General features: G+C 49.1%; 1 protein-coding gene across 1 annotated transcript in view; it reads left to right on the top strand.

The window, feature by feature from the left end:
• Positions 1 to 18,089, top strand: part of LOC147665008 (killer cell lectin-like receptor subfamily B member 1B allele C) — a 189,054-nt gene that overhangs the window by 163,764 nt on the left and 7,201 nt on the right. The window contains exon 5 of the mRNA XM_086949823.1: positions 11,041 to 11,153. Coding sequence (XP_086805949.1) covers positions 11,041 to 11,153 — 113 coding nt within the window. The remainder of the gene's footprint in view (positions 1 to 11,040; positions 11,154 to 18,089) is intronic.

Raw genomic sequence — 18,089 nt, forward strand, 5'->3', positions numbered from 1 at the left:
AGAAAGTATGTGTTAAAGATGTAGACACAATAATCAATGTTTAGCTGTCTCTAACATATCACATGATTATTAATAATAACAAAAGAGTAATAATGAAACATAAAACTGTGACAGTGTCAAAATATAAATTTAGGCTATTAACATGTGCAAATAAATATATATTAACAAGCATTTGCAATGCAATAGGTCTCGCATTATTTAATTTTGAGCTGTTGGTATTGCTAAACATTGCAACTCCACGTGGCCTAAAAGTATAAAAAATCTAGCCCCAAAAACTATGTCAATTTTGTTTTTTAGAAATGGTGGCATGCTGTTGTTTAGATGAATATATTGTTAATGAAATAGCGCCATACTGTGATTGTTACAATAGTTAATTGTGGTTGCGTTAACAATTGATGTGTGCAGTGATGGTTGGTGGTGTCTGTGCTAGTATAAATTGTGCAGTGATGGCTGGTGGTGTGTGTGAGTGGTGGAAGAGTGCAATGGCAGCTGGTGGTGTGTGTGCCTGGTGGTACTGTTCACTGATGGCTGGTGGTGTGTGTGCTTGTTGGAAGCATGCACTTACATCTGTTGGTGAGTGTGTGCCTGGTGGAAGTGTGCACTGACACCTGTTGTTTTGTGTGCCTGGTGGAAGTGTGCATTGACAGCTAGTGGTGTGTGTGCATGGCGGAAGCATGGTGTGTGGTGTTGGTGTGATGTATGGTGTTGTGTGCCTGGTGGATGCGTGCAGTGACTTTTTGTTGTGTTTGTGTCCGTTGAAAGTGTGCAATGTCGGCTGTTGATGTTTGTGCTTGTTGAAAGTGTGCACTTATGACTGATGTTGTTAGTGTCTGGTGAAAGTGTGCACTGATGGTGTTGTTGTGTGTGTAGTTGTGTGGGTGGTTGTGTGTGTGGTAGTGGGTGTGTCTGTTTATGTGTGGTTGTGTGTGTGTGGTCATGTGTGTGTGTGTTGTGTGTGTGTGTGGTCGTGTGTGTGTTTTCTGTGAGTTTTGAGGATGTATGAAGCTTGTGTATGTTTGTCGCTTGTGGATGCCTGAGGTTTGCGTATGCTTGACGCTTGTGAATGCCTGACGCTTGCGGATGCCTGACGCTTGTGAATGTCTGACGGCCCTGACATATCCGAAAGGCAGCGTGCACAGTGAAACGTAAGGAAAGACAAGGGAGTTTGGGGTGAGATGTATGACCCAGGGCCCAAGTTTTTGAAAATTTTTATTTGCAGTGGAAAAGAAATGCAACGAGAGGAGCAGATGAAATGTGAAGAATGATGTTAATGATGACGTCATTTTTGAAGTTACATGTGAATATTGAGCACAGTATTGAACTGTAAGGGTGATGGTTGCGAACTAATTGTAACCGCGGAATCAAAGTGACTTTCAGGCTTTGATGAATAACATTCCTAACACATAGAGTGTGAGTGCGCTGTTGAATGAGAGAGAAATTGTGTGTGATTGTGCTCCAAGGGGTCGTGTGGGGATAACAGATAAGTGAAGGATTGAGATTCAAGTAGCAAGTTTCGAGGCATAAGGGAAAGAAGCATCATCCAGTCAGACTACCAGTTACCAGTACCCATAATTGAGTGTGGTATCGGTGCTTTTTGGTCCTCCGTCTAAAAGGACAACAAGCATTGGCCAGAACAAAACAAAAAAAAGCTCTCTGCATTGCTGTGGCGGGGAGGGGGGCGGGGAAAGAAATGCAACTAGAGGAGCAGATAAAATGTGAAGAATGATGTTAATTATGACGTCATTTTTGAAGTTACATGTGAATATTGAGCACAGTATTGAACTGTAAGGGTGATGGTTGCGAACTAATTGTAACCAGGAAATCGAAGTGACTTTCAGGCTTTGATGAATAACATTCCTTCACGCAGCATGTAAGTGCGCTGTTGAATGACGGCGCAGTATAATAAAAGAGAACTTGTCTGTGATTTTCTTTAAAATTGGAAGTCCTCTTGTTAGCGTAGATGGTGTGCGTGCACGGCGCTTAAGTGCTCCAAGGGGTCGTGTGGGGATAACAGATAAGTGAAGGATTGAGTTTCAAGTAGCAAGTTTCGAGGCATAAGGGAAAGAAGCATCATCCAGTTGTGGAAAGTGAGCCCATAATTCTATCGATGCCCAGGCTGCTGGCGCAAACCGCCTCTCAGTTCCCATTCCGAATAATTACCAAAATAAAGAGACGGGCGCTGGGAGCAGGAATCAAGAACAGAGTTTATTTCTCATGAGGAGAGCATGTCATTTCGGACACGAAACACAGTGTCTTTCGGGAGGTGCTCTAACAAGTGAGCGTGAGACTCCGGCTTTTATACATTTGCAGAACATTTGATGGTACAATCAGGTCAATGTGTCGCAAAAGGGAAACATTCCTATAATCCTCGTGATGATCCTATTCCACATACATTCACAATGGGGACCCTTGACCTGCTGATAAGAGGGGAGGGCAATCATGCAGCTGAGTGTGTCGTAGGATGTGTGCGCCTGATCATGGCCCAGGGGGTGGGGTGGCTAGGCATACAATAAGGGCAGTAAATGGTATCTCCTGGCTTAGGCGATGGCCTCGGACATGTGTGGTCAGCCGGACTCGGGGGAAGGGGTCGTCAAAGGAGTGGTATTCAGGTCTGCGTGGACAATCGAGCGCGGAGGGAGGGCTCGTCAACAGAGGGGCATTCATGGAAGGGAAGGAGGTGCTGGTCAGGCGCGGCCGTGACTCTCAAGGACAAGGCTTTGCGGAAGAAGAGGGTTTATGACTTGTTCATGTGAGGAGAAGGAGGGGGGACGGGGTGCGTGCAGGACCAGAGCCGCGCAGAGAGGGAGAGAGAGAGAGAGAGAGATCTTACGACCTGTACATGGGGGAACAGGGGCAGCCAGATACAATTGGGGGGGGGGGCCGTGTCAGCTGAGGCGAAGGATGCTTCTTCGAGAGGGGAATGGAGAAGGCCTGGGTCAAGCAGGAGGGTTACCTTTCACATCAGGGTCGCGCAAAGGGAGCGGGTTTCATGGTTTATACATGAGAGAGGGGGTGCAAGATACGCGCAGGAGGGAAGCTGGGGAGTCTAATGGGTAAAAAGGGCCATGGTGCCTAGAATGGCCGTGCATATACACAGGGGTACGGGTTCTTACTGGCAGGGTGATATAGTCAATAATTTACAGTATCCATGGTGCTCACAAGGAGAGGAGTGGGAGAAGAAGGGGAATGAATGCTGTCTATGTACATCGAATTTGTCAGATTTCACAGTCGCCCCTTTTTACATAGCAGCAATCATTTTTACAGCTGATGACATTACAGGCAGGCAAGCATCGATGACGAATTAGCACTTTGTCGATACTAACATGTGGCGTACAATCATAGACAGTTAAGGTGAAGGGAAGAATGCAGTACATACGAAATTACATTTTCGGTGTGTTCCTAACAGTTAAACGCATTACATAGCACAAGGCTTTCTGACTTAAAAAATGTGACCAATGAACAGTTTTGACCAGGCAGTTGAGAGCGGAATTCAGTTCAATGCACAGTATTTTTTCGTCACAGTGTCTTTTTATCAGCGAGCCATCACTGGTAGGCTCTAATCTGGGTACTTTCGGTGGCGCTGTTGAGCACTGGCGATGGAGCTACGGGTCCAGCTCGGTTCCATCCTCACGCGTTGCAGGGTGCGGTCAGTCCTCTGCTGTTAGACCACAGTCCTGTTCCCTAAACAGTCCGTTTGGTGGCGCCTTATGCTCGGCACCTATAGTTCTATGGCAACACCCTCTTCCCATAAAATTGCAGTTCTTTCCTTTGGCAAAAAGTCACGTGGGAAGGTGGGTGGATGTCGTTCAAACAGTCAATGGGAGAAAGAGTAAGCGGAGTTGGGTCAGAGTTCCTGGGACACACAAAAGGGACCAAGGGAGCAAAGGATAACAAGCAGGCAGGCCCATCAATCGGGCCCAAAGAAGGGGGACGGAGACTCCAGGCACACGTGGGTTAGCAGACGGAGGGCTTCAGGGCAGCCCGTCATTTTTCATTTTCCACGTCGAAAGTGCTGTCTCGTCCGTATCTTGTTGCTCTGCAGCTCCACCTTCGGTCGAGGTCACACGTGTCCCAAGATCTGTAGCCAGGCTGTACGTCACATCCGACCCATCTCCTTCGGTGATCGTGCATCTTTGAATGAGTACAAGACAGTGTTTTAGAGAAATGGCAGAAGAAGATATCTACGCATGTGAATTCCTCCCTCAATTTTTCGCATTTTGAGTTCTTATGGTCATTGGTCACAGTCAGAGGTCTATTACCAAGCAGTGCATGTGTCAGCATTCCTACTGAGTTTATAGCAGGTATATTCATTGTCCTATTTATAACTTATGCAAGGATAAATGACATTTCCATCAACTGTGCGTTACATTGCATTCAATATTACAGAGCATTTCCCTTCAGGACTTGGCTAACATTTTCAGACAGGGCGGGGATGCCATCATCGGGGGTCGGGCAAAACAAGATTTCCTCAAGGGTCAGCAGTTACCCAGGGTCATTATGTTCATACCTGGGACAACGGAAGCGGTTCTATCAAAAAGTGGGGCGGGGATGCTTCAGGCGCTTGCGCTTGGGTGCAAAGGGGTGGGGCAATCTGGGTATTGGGTGTCAATCTAGACGTTGGCGTTCGTCTCTGAAGAACAGACATAGGATGCCACTGACATATAGTTCCCCTAGAAATGGCCCGATTTGGGGGACTTTAGTCGTCTTACCTGTCCTTTCCTTCTTAGCCAATTCAAGTTCATTCATTTTGCAGAAAGGAGAGGCAGTAACATGGCAAGATACAGTCATTTTAGTTTTGGTCAATTTCGCTGAACACCTTCGTGTTCAAATACGTATCAAATCGGAGTGGTGCCGGTGGGGCACAATTTTACCAAAAAGATGGACAGAAAATAGGGAGGCTCTCAAAGAGAGTGAGAGTCGTCCGCAGTCTAAACGAGCCATTCGGTACACGTATGACATGTAAGGAGAGAGAGAGAAAGAAGGGTGGAGAGAGAGACGTGTACAAAAATAGGTCATTTAGTGCGTTCACAACACGGAACAGCAAAGGTCAGGTAACATGCAGATATAGACAGAGGGGAGACATATATTCGTACGTTACACACACACAAACTCAGACAGGGAAGACGGCACATGTATTACACATAGACAAGACATTCACAACAAGACGGGAAACAATTGTTAGTCCACAACATCTGCTTTTATATATATATATCCTACATATCTTTACTATCCTATTTATCTACGTGCTTAGCTCTTTCTGCCTTTCCCCCCTTTTTCTTCTCGTTTGTCACGCCTGTGAGCGTTCCCAATTACCAATACTCACACCTCCGTTGGCTGATCGGAATTTAACCTGGTCACGCTAGTTACCCATGGTTGGATCTTAAACCATTTTTCTGTTCCCTCCTGTGGTGGGAAGTTCTCCAGGCTGAGGCAACGGCAAGTATTGATCGGGAAAACAGTCGGACAGCTTGGCTATATCTGCAAGAGTGTGAGAAAGGGAGTAGTGCATTTTGAACATCGGCGACATTTCTAACTACCTAGACGGGTGGTGCCGTGGCAACCCTTATACGTACGATTTTCTTTGTCCTTTCCCTACCTATTCAAACGTCCGGTTACATTATTTAACACGTCCTTTCTAGTCAAAATTTTGTTCGTCATTCAGTACCTGTCCAGTTTCTATGTCAGTCCATCCTCTCAGTCGCTATGTCCTAAGGAAGAACAGTCATGTTAAGTCTACGTCTTTCCTTTTAAGAACCTATCGTTATAACGACTTCACACATATTCCCTCTTTTCCTTTTTCTTCGGTGGTCTGACCGTCGCTCTTCCACACTTCAGCCGACGTTCCGACGTGACCTGCAGAAGGGAGGGAAAAGAAGGGGTGGGGGTGGCAGCATTCAAAGTACATCAGCATGTAGTAGCCCGAAAATGTTTTTACTTACCACATACTCGACCCATCTTCACGTACCGCCTTTCTTTACCATCTCGGCGTTTAAGCCCAGATTTGACCAGAGAGGTCAGACAGATAATCGTTGACGATCTGTGCGACATGAGCTACTTGGTCGTAACCTCTTTTGATCGGGTACAAGGGTGGCGGCCAGGTGGCATTTCTGTGGTGTCGTTTCAGGGCTTCTAAAGCACCTTTCCGGCTGCCTGTCACACATAGTGTGGCTGCTAAATATCGGGTCCCTTTTAACCTTTAGCCTTCATCATACTTTCTTGTTGCTCATAGTAGTAATTCATTCAAAACTCATTAATGCAATCCGCTACAATGATGCTTTCGTTTCCAAAATACCTTTAATAAAAGAGGGTTGACACATAAATACAGGCCTACAACCCGGTGGGCTAGCCACGGAGCAGATTGGAACTGTGCATGGGAAGAACGAAGCTAGTGGCAGTTCATTGTATAAAGTGCGGCAGTGCAATAAAATCATATTAAACTCTCCTACAGAGCAAGCATGATGTATGTCAGTAATTCATCTTAAATACGTTCATAAATACATCGTCCAATGATCATTCATTTATACCAATTCATTTCCCAACTCATAAACAGTACCCACCCTTAAGTCAATTCATTGTTCAAGCACATACTCAATACCCTTCATATTTACTTTCATTATCCAAACGTTATATATATCTCGGTGCAAAAAGCTTGCGCGATCAGGGTGCAACAAAGTTCATTAAAAACGTCACATTCTGCGTCGGCGCCATTTTGGGTGGGGTCAGGCGAGTTCTAGCATAGTCAGAGTGTCTCTAGTCTCGCAAGGTTGGCCCAGAACTTTCCATTGGCAGTTCAGAAAGTCTCGTGCAATGTGGTTAACAGTCTAACAATATGGACCATGAGTCAAAGAGTGGGAAGGGCGGCAACAATTTTCCTACCGGGTCATTCTGGTGTTCCTCCGGAACTGAACAAGCCTGTGCCGTGGCGGTATCTTAGCCATTTCCGATCCGAGTCTGGTGCCGGCAGGAGTAGCACCGCTGTCGTGGTTCCCAGCAAAGGGGACGGGGGCACCCATGCAGGGGGTCGGGGGCCCCCCGGCTCTTATAGAATCTTCAAGGTCGAGGAGAGGCGATATGGAGCGTGTGCCCGTCCTGGGCAGAGGACCTCTTTTTGATGTTGACCCTTAAGCGAAGAGCGTTGGGGTGTCGCTGGAAGCCTCCACCTGGAGGGAGGTGGGGGAGGGCCGTTCGCGGCACCTCCCCCTTCCAGCGACCCTGCGCCGTTCCCCGGCTCCATAGTTTTCGACATCGGCCATGCCAGCCATTGATGATGGGGGGGGGGGTGGTCGGCGGCTGAGGCAAGACAGCCCCCCCCCTTCCCTCGGCGACATGTGGCGGGACTACCTTCAACTCTCCAGGGAGCGTGGAATGTGGCTGGACCGCCTATACCTATGAAGGCAGGCGGTGAATTTGGCATGTGGCGGGACTACTTGATTCGCTGTCGTTTCGCCTTGGCTCCGGCCCTCAACAGGAGCCGGATCGGGTGAGAGAGAGGGGTGGTCGGCGGCCGAGGCAAGACAGCCCCCTCTCTCCCCGCGGCCTGCAGGGCGGCAGAAGGGAGAAGACGGAGAGGTCCTTGTCATCCTTTTTGGACCGCCTGCCCAACATCGTCTCCTTCTGACCGTGGGCAGGCGAGTCCCTCGTGCCTCCAGGCCTCGCCCTCCGGATGGGCGTAACCGCGGGCCTGTTGCACTTCGGGAGCTTCCGGAATGGGGGTAGGTACCTATTGAGTTGTTTCTATTTCATGTGACCGTTATTTGGGCGTGGTGGGCAATGAGGCAGACATGTTGGGAACAGGAACAGGCAGTGAAGCCTAGCTACCTCGTGGCTATGTTCTGATGTCGAATCTTTTCGCCTTTTTACATTTCTTATTACGAACTACTTCTAATGTTTCTTATTTTTGGTGAAGTCAAAAGCTCATCAGGGGGTTACTGACTTAGCCTGATTTCTTTTTATTTTTCTTTCTCTTCCTTAGCGTGTTTCGAGCTAAAGCTTTTTGTTAGTAGGGAACGGTGATCACTTCATATTTTTATGTGTCCTTTTCACTAGGGGGGTACATCTGGACGGACCAGACGAGTCCCCTCCAATAAATGGTCCGGGGTGGAACGAGATTATCGATCAAAAGGGGAACATATATTCCTTCTTTAGGGTATCATCCTGGACAGACCGAGCGATGTACTTCCACTTACTAGGGTAGCCTCCTGGACGGACCAGTCGGTCTATTTCTACTAAATGGCCCATGAGTAGAGAGCATATGTCCTCCATAAGAGTAGTCTCCTGGGCGGACCATGCGAGCTACCCCACAATAACCAACCAGTGGGGAGTGGGTAGGACTGACGAATTCACAAAGGGGCATAACCTACCCTTTTCTACTTGCAAAGACTAGACAGAGTGTTTCTATTTTACGTTGTTTGCAAATAGAAAATACCTCAAACGAAACAATTCCTGGAACAACAATGTCCAGGCAACCAACCAATCAGTGGGGAGAAAAACAGGCATGACGGATTACAACGGGGACAAATGTCTGCATTACCTGCCCTTCGCTATCCATAAAGGGAACAGAATATTCCTATTCATCTCTGTTTGTGGACAGGGAAGATCTCAAAGAGCAACAATCGATTATTAATCGACTTCAAACAATTCAGTGGGGAGAAAAGTAGGCATGACGGATTACAACGGGGACAAAAGTCTGCATTACCTACCCTTCTCTATCTGCAAAGAGGGACGACGTTCCTATTCGCCGCTGTTTGCAAACAGAGAATGTCTCGTTCTCACAAGAGAACCAATATGTCAAGTAGCCCTCAAAGCTAACTGGACCAATACCAATAATGCCAGTATACAAATACTGGTTTTCAATACAAACAATCAATCAATCAGGTGGACAGAGCCACCCTACCAATCAGGCGTAAAAACACCCTACCAATCAGGCGTAAAAACACCCTACTTAATCTTACCCGGACCGGACCATACGGACAGTTCTTCGACTCCTTCCTCCAGCGCCCGATCGTTCTCTTACTCCATGTAGCATTCCTGTGGGATTCCAGTCAGGACAATAGGTCACTCAAGAGAGGTCCGTTCAGAATTGGTGAAGTTCTGTCGATCGGCAGCCGGGCTAGGGCCCTCTCAAGGCAGGCATACCCCGATCATTTTAGACGTTCACTTTTTCGTCTGGATCTCTCTTACCGAACCCTATGTCACTGATGGACCCCGCGTTGGGACGCCAATTGTGGAAAGTGAGCCCATAATTCTATCGATGCCCAGGCTGCTGGCGCAAACCGCCTCTCAGTTCCCATTCCGAATAATTACCAAAATAAAGAGACGGGCGCTGGGAGCAGGAATCAAGAACAGAGTTTATTTCTCATGAGGAGAGCATGTCATTTCGGACACGAAACACAGTGTCTTTCGGGAGGTGCTCTAACAAGTGAGCGTGAGACTCCGGCTTTTATACATTTGCAGAACATTTGATGGTACAATCAGGTCAATGTGTCGCAAAAGGGAAACATTCCTATAATCCTCGTGATGATCCTATTCCACATACATTCACAATGGGGACCCTTGACCTGCTGATAAGAGGGGAGGGCAATCATGCAGCTGAGTGTGTCGTAGGATGTGTGCGCCTGATCATGGCCCAGGGGGTGGGGTGGCTAGGCATACAATAAGGGCAGTAAATGGTATCTCCTGGCTTAGGCGATGGCCTCGGACATGTGTGGTCAGCCGGACTCGGGGGAAGGGGTCGTCAAAGGAGTGGTATTCAGGTCTGCGTGGACAATCGAGCGCGGAGGGAGGGCTCGTCAACAGAGGGGCATTCATGGAAGGGAAGGAGGTGCTGGTCAGGCGCGGCCGTGACTCTCAAGGACAAGGCTTTGCGGAAGAAGAGGGTTTATGACTTGTTCATGTGAGGAGAAGGAGGGGGGACGGGGTGCGTGCAGGACCAGAGCCGCGCAGAGAGGGAGAGAGAGAGAGAGAGAGATCTTACGACCTGTACATGGGGGAACAGGGGCAGCCAGATACAATTGGGGGGGGGGCCGTGTCAGCTGAGGCGAAGGATGCTTCTTCGAGAGGGGAATGGAGAAGGCCTGGGTCAAGCAGGAGGGTTACCTTTCACATCAGGGTCGCGCAAAGGGAGCGGGTTTCATGGCCTATACATGAGAGAGGGGGTGCAAGATACGCGCAGGAGGGAAGCTGGGGAGTCTAATGGGTAAAAAGGGCCATGGTGCCTAGAATGGCCGTGCATATACACAGGGGTACGGGTTCTTACTGGCAGGGTGATATAGTCAATAATTTACAGTATCCATGGTGCTCACAAGGAGAGGAGTGGGAGAAGAAGGGGAATGAATGCTGTCTATGTACATCGAATTTGTCAGATTTCACACAGTCAGACTACCAGTTACCAGTACCCATAATTGAGTGTAGTACCACGCTGAACATCATCTGAGTAAAATTATACAACCCAAAGCAGCACATTGAGATTGTTTATGGAAAGGGAAGGAGTTGCTACAGAAATGCTTCCAATAGACAACCAGCAACAGGAAGGAGGGGGCCGCTCAAGGTTAGGGCGACCAGAAAAAGAGCACGTCAGCGAAGCTTTTATCAGCACCGCGTGCCTCTCTGCAGACTCCCCCTGCATTGCACGAGGCGAGCGACGCGATCCGGTCCTTTCTGCAATGATGTGGAGAAAAGACCTGGCTGCGCACAACGTTATCCTATAGGGAAATGCTGCGCGCGGCCAGGTCTTGTCGAAACACTGGTTTTTGAGCTGAGACGCCGACTATAGTTTTCGATACGAGAACACGCGTTCGTCGTAGCGAGACCTAAAAAGGTATGTTATGGTATTATGACTGTTGCAGACATTACTGTCATTCTGATGATAGCCACATTATCTTTAGACACATTAGATGTTTGCTTTCTTTTTTAATTTAAGAATATATTTCTACTTAACGTAACAGAAAGGTGTAACTCTAGATATATAAAGTGTAACGAGGAAAAAGATCAAAATGTGCAATTTGCCAGTATTAATCTCTTGCACTTTTATTGTGTTCCCAGAATTTTGTGCGCAGCACTGTTAAACACAGTAACCTGGTCTGGCTCGGGCTTTTCCTCACGTGTCCTGGCAGGAAGTGGACCTGGGTGAACGGCTCTGTGTTAAACAGTGACTGGTAAGTACTTTTGCAAGGCTTCAGCCGTTGGTCAGATTTACCAAACTGGCGTCCTAGGAGCCAATGGGATGAGGATTTGCATGTATGTGTTCTTTTACCAGCGTTCAAACTGGTTAGGCGGTGGAGAAAGTCCTGAGAACATGTACTGCTGGAGCCACTAGGGGGCAGACATCTGAATGGGCTACGGCTTTGCATATTGACTCAGGTCACAAACATGAGGGTGTTACAAGTCACCACCTCGCGAATTTCTTCAGCAGTTGAATTTGCTCAGTTTTTTAACTCTCGGAGATCTCATGCACTTGAAGCACACCAAGGCTATGTGCATCTTCCAAACTATGACCCCTTACCTTTGCCGTCCACCATTGACAGTGTGACAGTGGTCAGCATGGGGGAGCCGCGTTATCAGGCGTTTGTGACCTGTACTTTTGGAGATTACGACAGACTGAAGATCATACCTTGACTATAAGGAGTGACTTTTACTGCACTGGTCACGCTATTTAACTATTTGTCGTCTTTGGGAACTAAATTTCTACGGATTTTGGATGACAATCCGCGTTGGTTATACAGAGGTTTATCCAGGAGCAGTTATATGTTGCGCCCAGAGTGGAGACTTGTACTATTAGGGGCTATACACAATAAAGGAGCTCAGTTCCCCTACTGTGCATCTACTTGTGATATCTCTATATTAGGGCCAGACTGACCCAGCCCTTGATATACCACTACATGATTTGGCTTCTATTTTACTGCGATTCGAGTGGAATATTGGGACGTGACCCCGAATGATGTTTATGGACCACCTTATTGCCTTGAGAAAGTCCCACGTGTTGGCTGCATTTTACGACTAATACGAACAAAGAATAAAGAAAATCACACATCCAAACATCGTGATTTGATCATCTTGTCCTGATGCAAACAACACTGATTGGGTTAAATTAATATTCTTGTGATTGTCAAGACTCTGTACTATTAGTATTGGGGAGTGTTTCGCTGGCCTTCTTCTTTGGATGTTTGTAACAGCAGCTCGTTTCGACCTGCTATCACCACTTCTTGGTAGTAAGTGGCACTGGTCTTTATAGCACCCGTGCTGTACTTACAGCATTTTTCACTCTACAGCGCTCTGAATGTTTGTGACTTTACATTGACTAATGCTTCGATGTGCGGTACCTCCCTGTTAGGGAACACTACTACCAGTTCGTTTTTAGGTCTGGCGACCTGTGAATGCGCGCAAGCGCATTGAGCGGAGCGAGAATTCATGTCGGCAAAATCCTCGTCAAATCAAGGGCTTTCAGCCGCGGTTTTCTTGAAGTTCACGTGAATCACGTGAGCAACAAGCACGCGCATTCACGCCCAGCACAGCACATCAAAGAGCTTCTCCTTCCCTAATTATTCATGGCCGGCCGCAGGCCGGCCGCACTTTCAGTTTCCCGGCCTCTCCTCCCCTAATTATTCATGGCCGGCCACAGGCCGGCCTTACTTTCAGTGCCCTCCTGTATCAGTTTCCCTGACGTCACATTCCCCCGCCCTGCCTCCACCGTTCCCTGCAAATGTTGCCCTGCTTGTTTAATATGTGTTGTTGTTTTAAGTCCATACTTATGAGGTTGCCTGGGAAACTGCAAGACCCAGAGTACAAAGCGGTTTTGTTCTATTAGCCCGCAATGTCTATTGGAGTCTCACATTAGACGGAGCAACTTCGCTATGGCAGCTCCGAGGTTCTGTTTTTGCCTCTGCCCTCTTGTGCCAAGAAGGACACACATAGATTTTCAAACCTCACTGGCCCGTGTTTGTTTTACAGTGCCAAATTGTGCATGCGCGCATCCTCCCCACTGATACACTTCCTTACGTGCTGCGATTAACTAACTATCTGATCGCAAACAGGAGCACGCATGCGCGCATCCTCCTCACTGATGCACTTGCATGTACTTGCTGTGGTTCACCAACGTCGCAGGCCCCAGACAGCAGAGCTATCGCTAGACGCAGCCTACGTTGTACGATAAGTAGTTATAGGAAAATTGTCCCTTCCATCAGCTCTACTTGGGGCACAATCGCCCCCCTCCCCATGCCCCTTTACCCACCCCCAGCCCCCGGTGCAACTACTGTAGTTATTATAGCTAACCCTTGTGTATCAGAGACACCAGATAGAGGGGTGTGAGGAAACGACCAGTGAACTCCCGCGCGTGCTTCTGTGCAGCGCTTCCTTAGTACAAAGATGAGTGAGTGACAGTGACCCCATGCTCTTCTTAGGAGAGACTCCCCCCTCCCCACACACACTGTCCCTACTCTTGCGCTTCAGAGGGGAGTTCTCATGTTCTCAGAGTGGGCACCGGGGTCCCTCACTGATACTACTAGCAAAGCTGGATGATGAAGCATGCTCACTCGGAACACTCACCCTAAGAGGTCAGACTGCAGGCCCACAGACAAACGCCTACACTAGGTAGAAGTGCAGACGGACAACACGACAGATGAAGCCGGACTCGCCGAATCTCAGTCCTAAGTGGGACAACACCCCTCGCAGCCAGCCTTTCTTCCTAAACATTTTAAAACAAGCACTGGCATTGTCAATAACAATATATAAATATAAAATGTCATTTACAAAACCAATAGCTCCAACTTTCCTACTGCGAGACCTATTGGCAACGCCAGTGCTTGTTTGTATAGTGGTCAGCATGGTGACAGCATAGAGGGGTCACAGTCAGTAACCGCGGTGAATAACATGAGTGAGGTGTCCTTGGTAATATGCGTGGAGGTTACATACCCACTGCGCATTGGCACACCGGCTTCTTTACGGCATAAGTGACACAGTAAAGTCACCTGTGGTAATCATGACATCAAAACACGCCCCCCCATAATCTATACTAGGAACTCCTTTGCGAACCAAACACGATGCTATGTCTATACATAAGCGACTCCAATACTCACTTCTTTTCACTTAGCTCAACATTTACAACGGCAACACGATTGTCACCTCACAATATTTACTATATTCTAGTCATCCCACATTAATACAAAACACTCCAACTTAAAGCACATGGATTCCCACCGCTTTCCAACAAAACACAATGGTGGTGTTCATAACAGTACGAGACTCTCATTTCACTCTGCTCCACTCCATGCTCTGTCCAAAGCATGTACACGGCTCATGGCAAGAACACCATTCCAGTCCTCATGACACCAACAGTCTTCCTACACTGGCCACAGTACACACCCACAGTCTTCCACCCATACACACCTGAAAGAGTAGAGTGCTTCTGGCGATGAAAAGACATCTCAAGCATTGTTGGGGGTATGAGGAGCTTTCCCCAGGCTTCTACAATACCATACAATACAATGCAATGCAGAAGGTGAATATATTTTTGTAAACCACTCCTAGTGAACATATGCATTAAAGCAGCCTTCAGAATACACGCACAAAATAACTATGCCTCAATCCTCTAGTCTCACCGTGCGCCTGTCTGCCAACTATGAAGGAGAACACATCAGAGAATTAATAGCAAGCAGAGGACGAGGAAACACATTCCACTGAGGAACTCTTAAAGAAGTGCCTTTATAGGGGTGCAGAATGAAGGTGTGGCCAGACTAGAGATGGGACAGAATAAAGACAACTTAAACTAAGCCTTTGAAGGCGATGAAACCGGACATTTCCGGAGTAAAGTTTTTCCACACATGCAATGACCATCCCGTAGATAAGACTCAGTAACCTATGACAGCTGCAATGTCAATGGAAGTGAAGCTCGTGACTGTCTCTAAGTTAAAGTTAAAGTTAATCCCTGAGGGGTGCAGTCCTATGGGATGCAGCTGTCAGTGGTGCAGCCCTCAGGGATGCAACTGTCTGTGGTGCAGCCCTCAGGGATGCATCTGTCAGTGGTGCAGCTCTCAGGGGTGCAGCGCTCAATGGTGCCAGCCTCAGGGATGCAGCTGTCAGTGGTGCAGCCCTCAGGGGTGCAGCCCTCAGGGGTGCAGCTGTCAATGGTGCAGTCCTCTGGGATGCAGCTGTCAGTTGTGCAGCCCTCAGGGGTGCAGTGCTCAATGGTGCAGCCCTCAGGGATGCAGCTGTCAGTGGTGCAGCCCTCAGGGGTCTAGCGCTCAATGGTGCAGCCCTCAGGGATGAAGCTGTCAGTGGTGCTGCCCTCAGGGGTGCATCCCTCAGGGATGCAGCTGTCAGTTGTGCACCCCTCGTGGGTGGAGCGCTCAATGTTGCAGCCCTCAGGGATGAAGCTGTCTGTGGTGCAGCCCTCAGGGATGCAGGTGTCAGAGGTGCAAACCTCAGGGATGCAGCTGACGGTGGTGCCGCCCTCAGGGATGCAGCTGTCAGTGGTGCAGCCCTCAGAGATGCAGCTGTCAGTGGTGCAGCCCTCAGGGATGCAGCTGTCGGAGGTGCAGCCCTCAGAGATGCAGCTGTCAGTGGTGCAGCCCTCAGGGATGCAGCTGTCAGTGGTGCAGCCCTCAGGGATGCAGCTGTCAGAGGTGCAGCCCTCAGAGATGCAGCTGTCAGTGGTGCAGCCCTCAGAGATGCAGCTGTCAGTGGTGCAGCCCTCAGGGATGCAACTGTCAGTGGTGCAGCCCTCAGGGATGCAACTGTCAGTGGTGCAGCCCTCAGGGATGCAGCTGTCAGTGGTGCTGCCATCAGGGATGCAGCTGTCAGTGGTGCTGCCCTCAGGGATTCAACTGTCAGTGGTGCTGCCCTCATGGATACACCTATCAGTGGGGCTGCCCTCAGGGATGCAGCCCTCAGGGGTGCAGCTGTCAGTGGTGCAGCCCTCAGGGATGCAGCTGTCAGTGGTGCTGCCATCAGGGATGCAGCTGTCAGTGGTGCTGCCCTCAGGGATTCAACTGTCAGTGGTGCTGCCCTCATGGATACACCTATCAGTGGGGCTGCCCTCAGGGGTGCAGTGCTCAATGGTGCAGCCCTCAGGGATGAAGCTGTCAGTGGTGCTGCCCTCAGGGGTGCATCCCTCAGGGATGCAGCTGTCAGTTGTGCACCCCTCGTGGGTGGAGCGCTCAATGTTGCAGCCCTCAGGGATGAAGCTGTCTGTGGTGCAGCCCTCAGGGATGCAGCTGTCAGAGGTGCAGCCCTCAGAGATGCAGCTGTCAGTGGTGCAGCCCTCAGGGATGCAGCTGTCAGTGGTGCAGCCCTCAGGGATGCAGCTGTCAGAGGTGCAGCCCTCAGAGATGCAGCTGTCAGTGGTGCAGCCCTCAGAGATGCAGCTGTCAGTGGTGCAGCCCTCAGGGATGCAGCTGTCAGTGGTGCATACCTCAGGGATGCCGCTGTCAATGGTGCATCCCTCAGGGATGCAGCTGTCAGTGGTGCATCCCGCAGGGATGCAGCTGTCAGTGGTGCAGCCCTCAGGGATGCAACTGTCAGTGGTGCAGCCCTCAGGGATGCAACTGTCAGTGGTGCAGCCCTCAGGGATGCAGCTGTCAGTGGTGCTGCCATCAGGGATGCAGCTGTCAGTGGTGCTGCCCTCAGGGATTCAACTGTCAGTGGTGCTGCCCTCATGGATACACCTATCAGTGGGGCTGCCCTCAGGGATGCAGCCCTCAGGGGTGCAGCTGTCAGTGGTGCAGCCAGTCCGGAAGAGGCCCAATGTGACCTGCACTGGCTGCATTGAATCCGAGGACAAACCCCTCCTGTGTGGAGTGCCCCAGGGCTCTGCCTTGAGCCCTCTACTGTTTAATGCTTATGTGGCTCCTCTGGCCAAGGTAGTTGAATCCTGGGGCGTCAGGGTGGTCTCCTACGCTGACGATACTCAGCTTATCTTTTCCTTTCGAGACCATTCTGACTCCCTCTTTTCCAACTTTAGAAACTGCCTTGGTAACATATGCTCCTGGATGTCAGCCAACCATCTTGCCCTTAACACCGACAAAACCGAGGTTCTCTTTTTCAGTAAAAAATCCCCCCCCCCTGCAACCCTCTGGTGGCCTACCATTCTGAATCCCCCACCCTCTCCCGTGAAGGCAGCTCGTAACCTGGGCTTCATTTTTGACAACTCTTTGTCCGGAAATGCCCAAGTTAACAAAGTGGTAGGGGCCTGTTTCTCTAAACTTCGCATGATCAGAAAAATCTTCCCCTTCCTCCCTCAATCCTCATGCAAAACCGTAGTCCAGGCCCTTATCACCACCCATCTAGACTATGCTAATAGTCTATATGCAGGTGCCCCGCACTATCTTATTGACCGCCTGCAAATAGTCCAAAATGCGGCAGCCCGGCTCATCGGTAACATCCCTGCCCGTACTTCAGTCAGAGCCTACCGAGAAGAACTTCATTGGCTTCCCATTTCACGACGCATAGACTTTAAAATTCTGATCCTGACATTTCGGGCTATTCATGGTACTGGCCCGCTTTATCTGAAAAAGCGTCTCAAGATCTCTGTTTCAGCCAGACATCTCAGATCCAATAACCTTCGTCTTCTGTTGGTTCCTAGATTCAGGCTTTCTCGGACTGGCGGCAGATCTTTCACCGTCACTGCCGCCAAGCTCTGGAATAGCCTCCCCCTTGATCTCAGGTTCTGCGAATCTGAGCCAGCCTTTCGCCGCAAACTCAAGACCTGGCTGTTTACTAGGCGGTAGGACTTGGAACTGTCAGCTTCTCACCTTTTCCCATTTCCTCTGTGAGATATGATCTTGGTTACTCCTCATGGGGACAGTCATGTAATCTTAGCGCCGGGACACCTCCATCGGAGGTAGCTGCGCGCTCTATAAGCTCCATAAATAAATAAATAAATAAATTATTAGGTTTCGCCTATGCCCTGTCTCGTCGAGAGATGCTGTATACAGTATAGTGGGGGAAGCTCCGCCCACTTCCCGGCCATAAATTTGATTGGCTACAATGAAAAATCCTGCATTTTGATTGGTTTTTGGTGTCTTAGTCCCGCCTCCTAACTACCAAGGCGTAATTTTTCCTCTTACGAGGCTATCAGCCCTTTAACTAGTAAAACTGTT

The sequence above is a fragment of the Lissotriton vulgaris genome, unplaced genomic scaffold (genome assembly GCF_964263255.1).
Source record: "Lissotriton vulgaris unplaced genomic scaffold, aLisVul1.2 SCAFFOLD_2525, whole genome shotgun sequence".
NCBI classification, from domain to species: Eukaryota; Metazoa; Chordata; class Amphibia; order Caudata; family Salamandridae; genus Lissotriton; species Lissotriton vulgaris.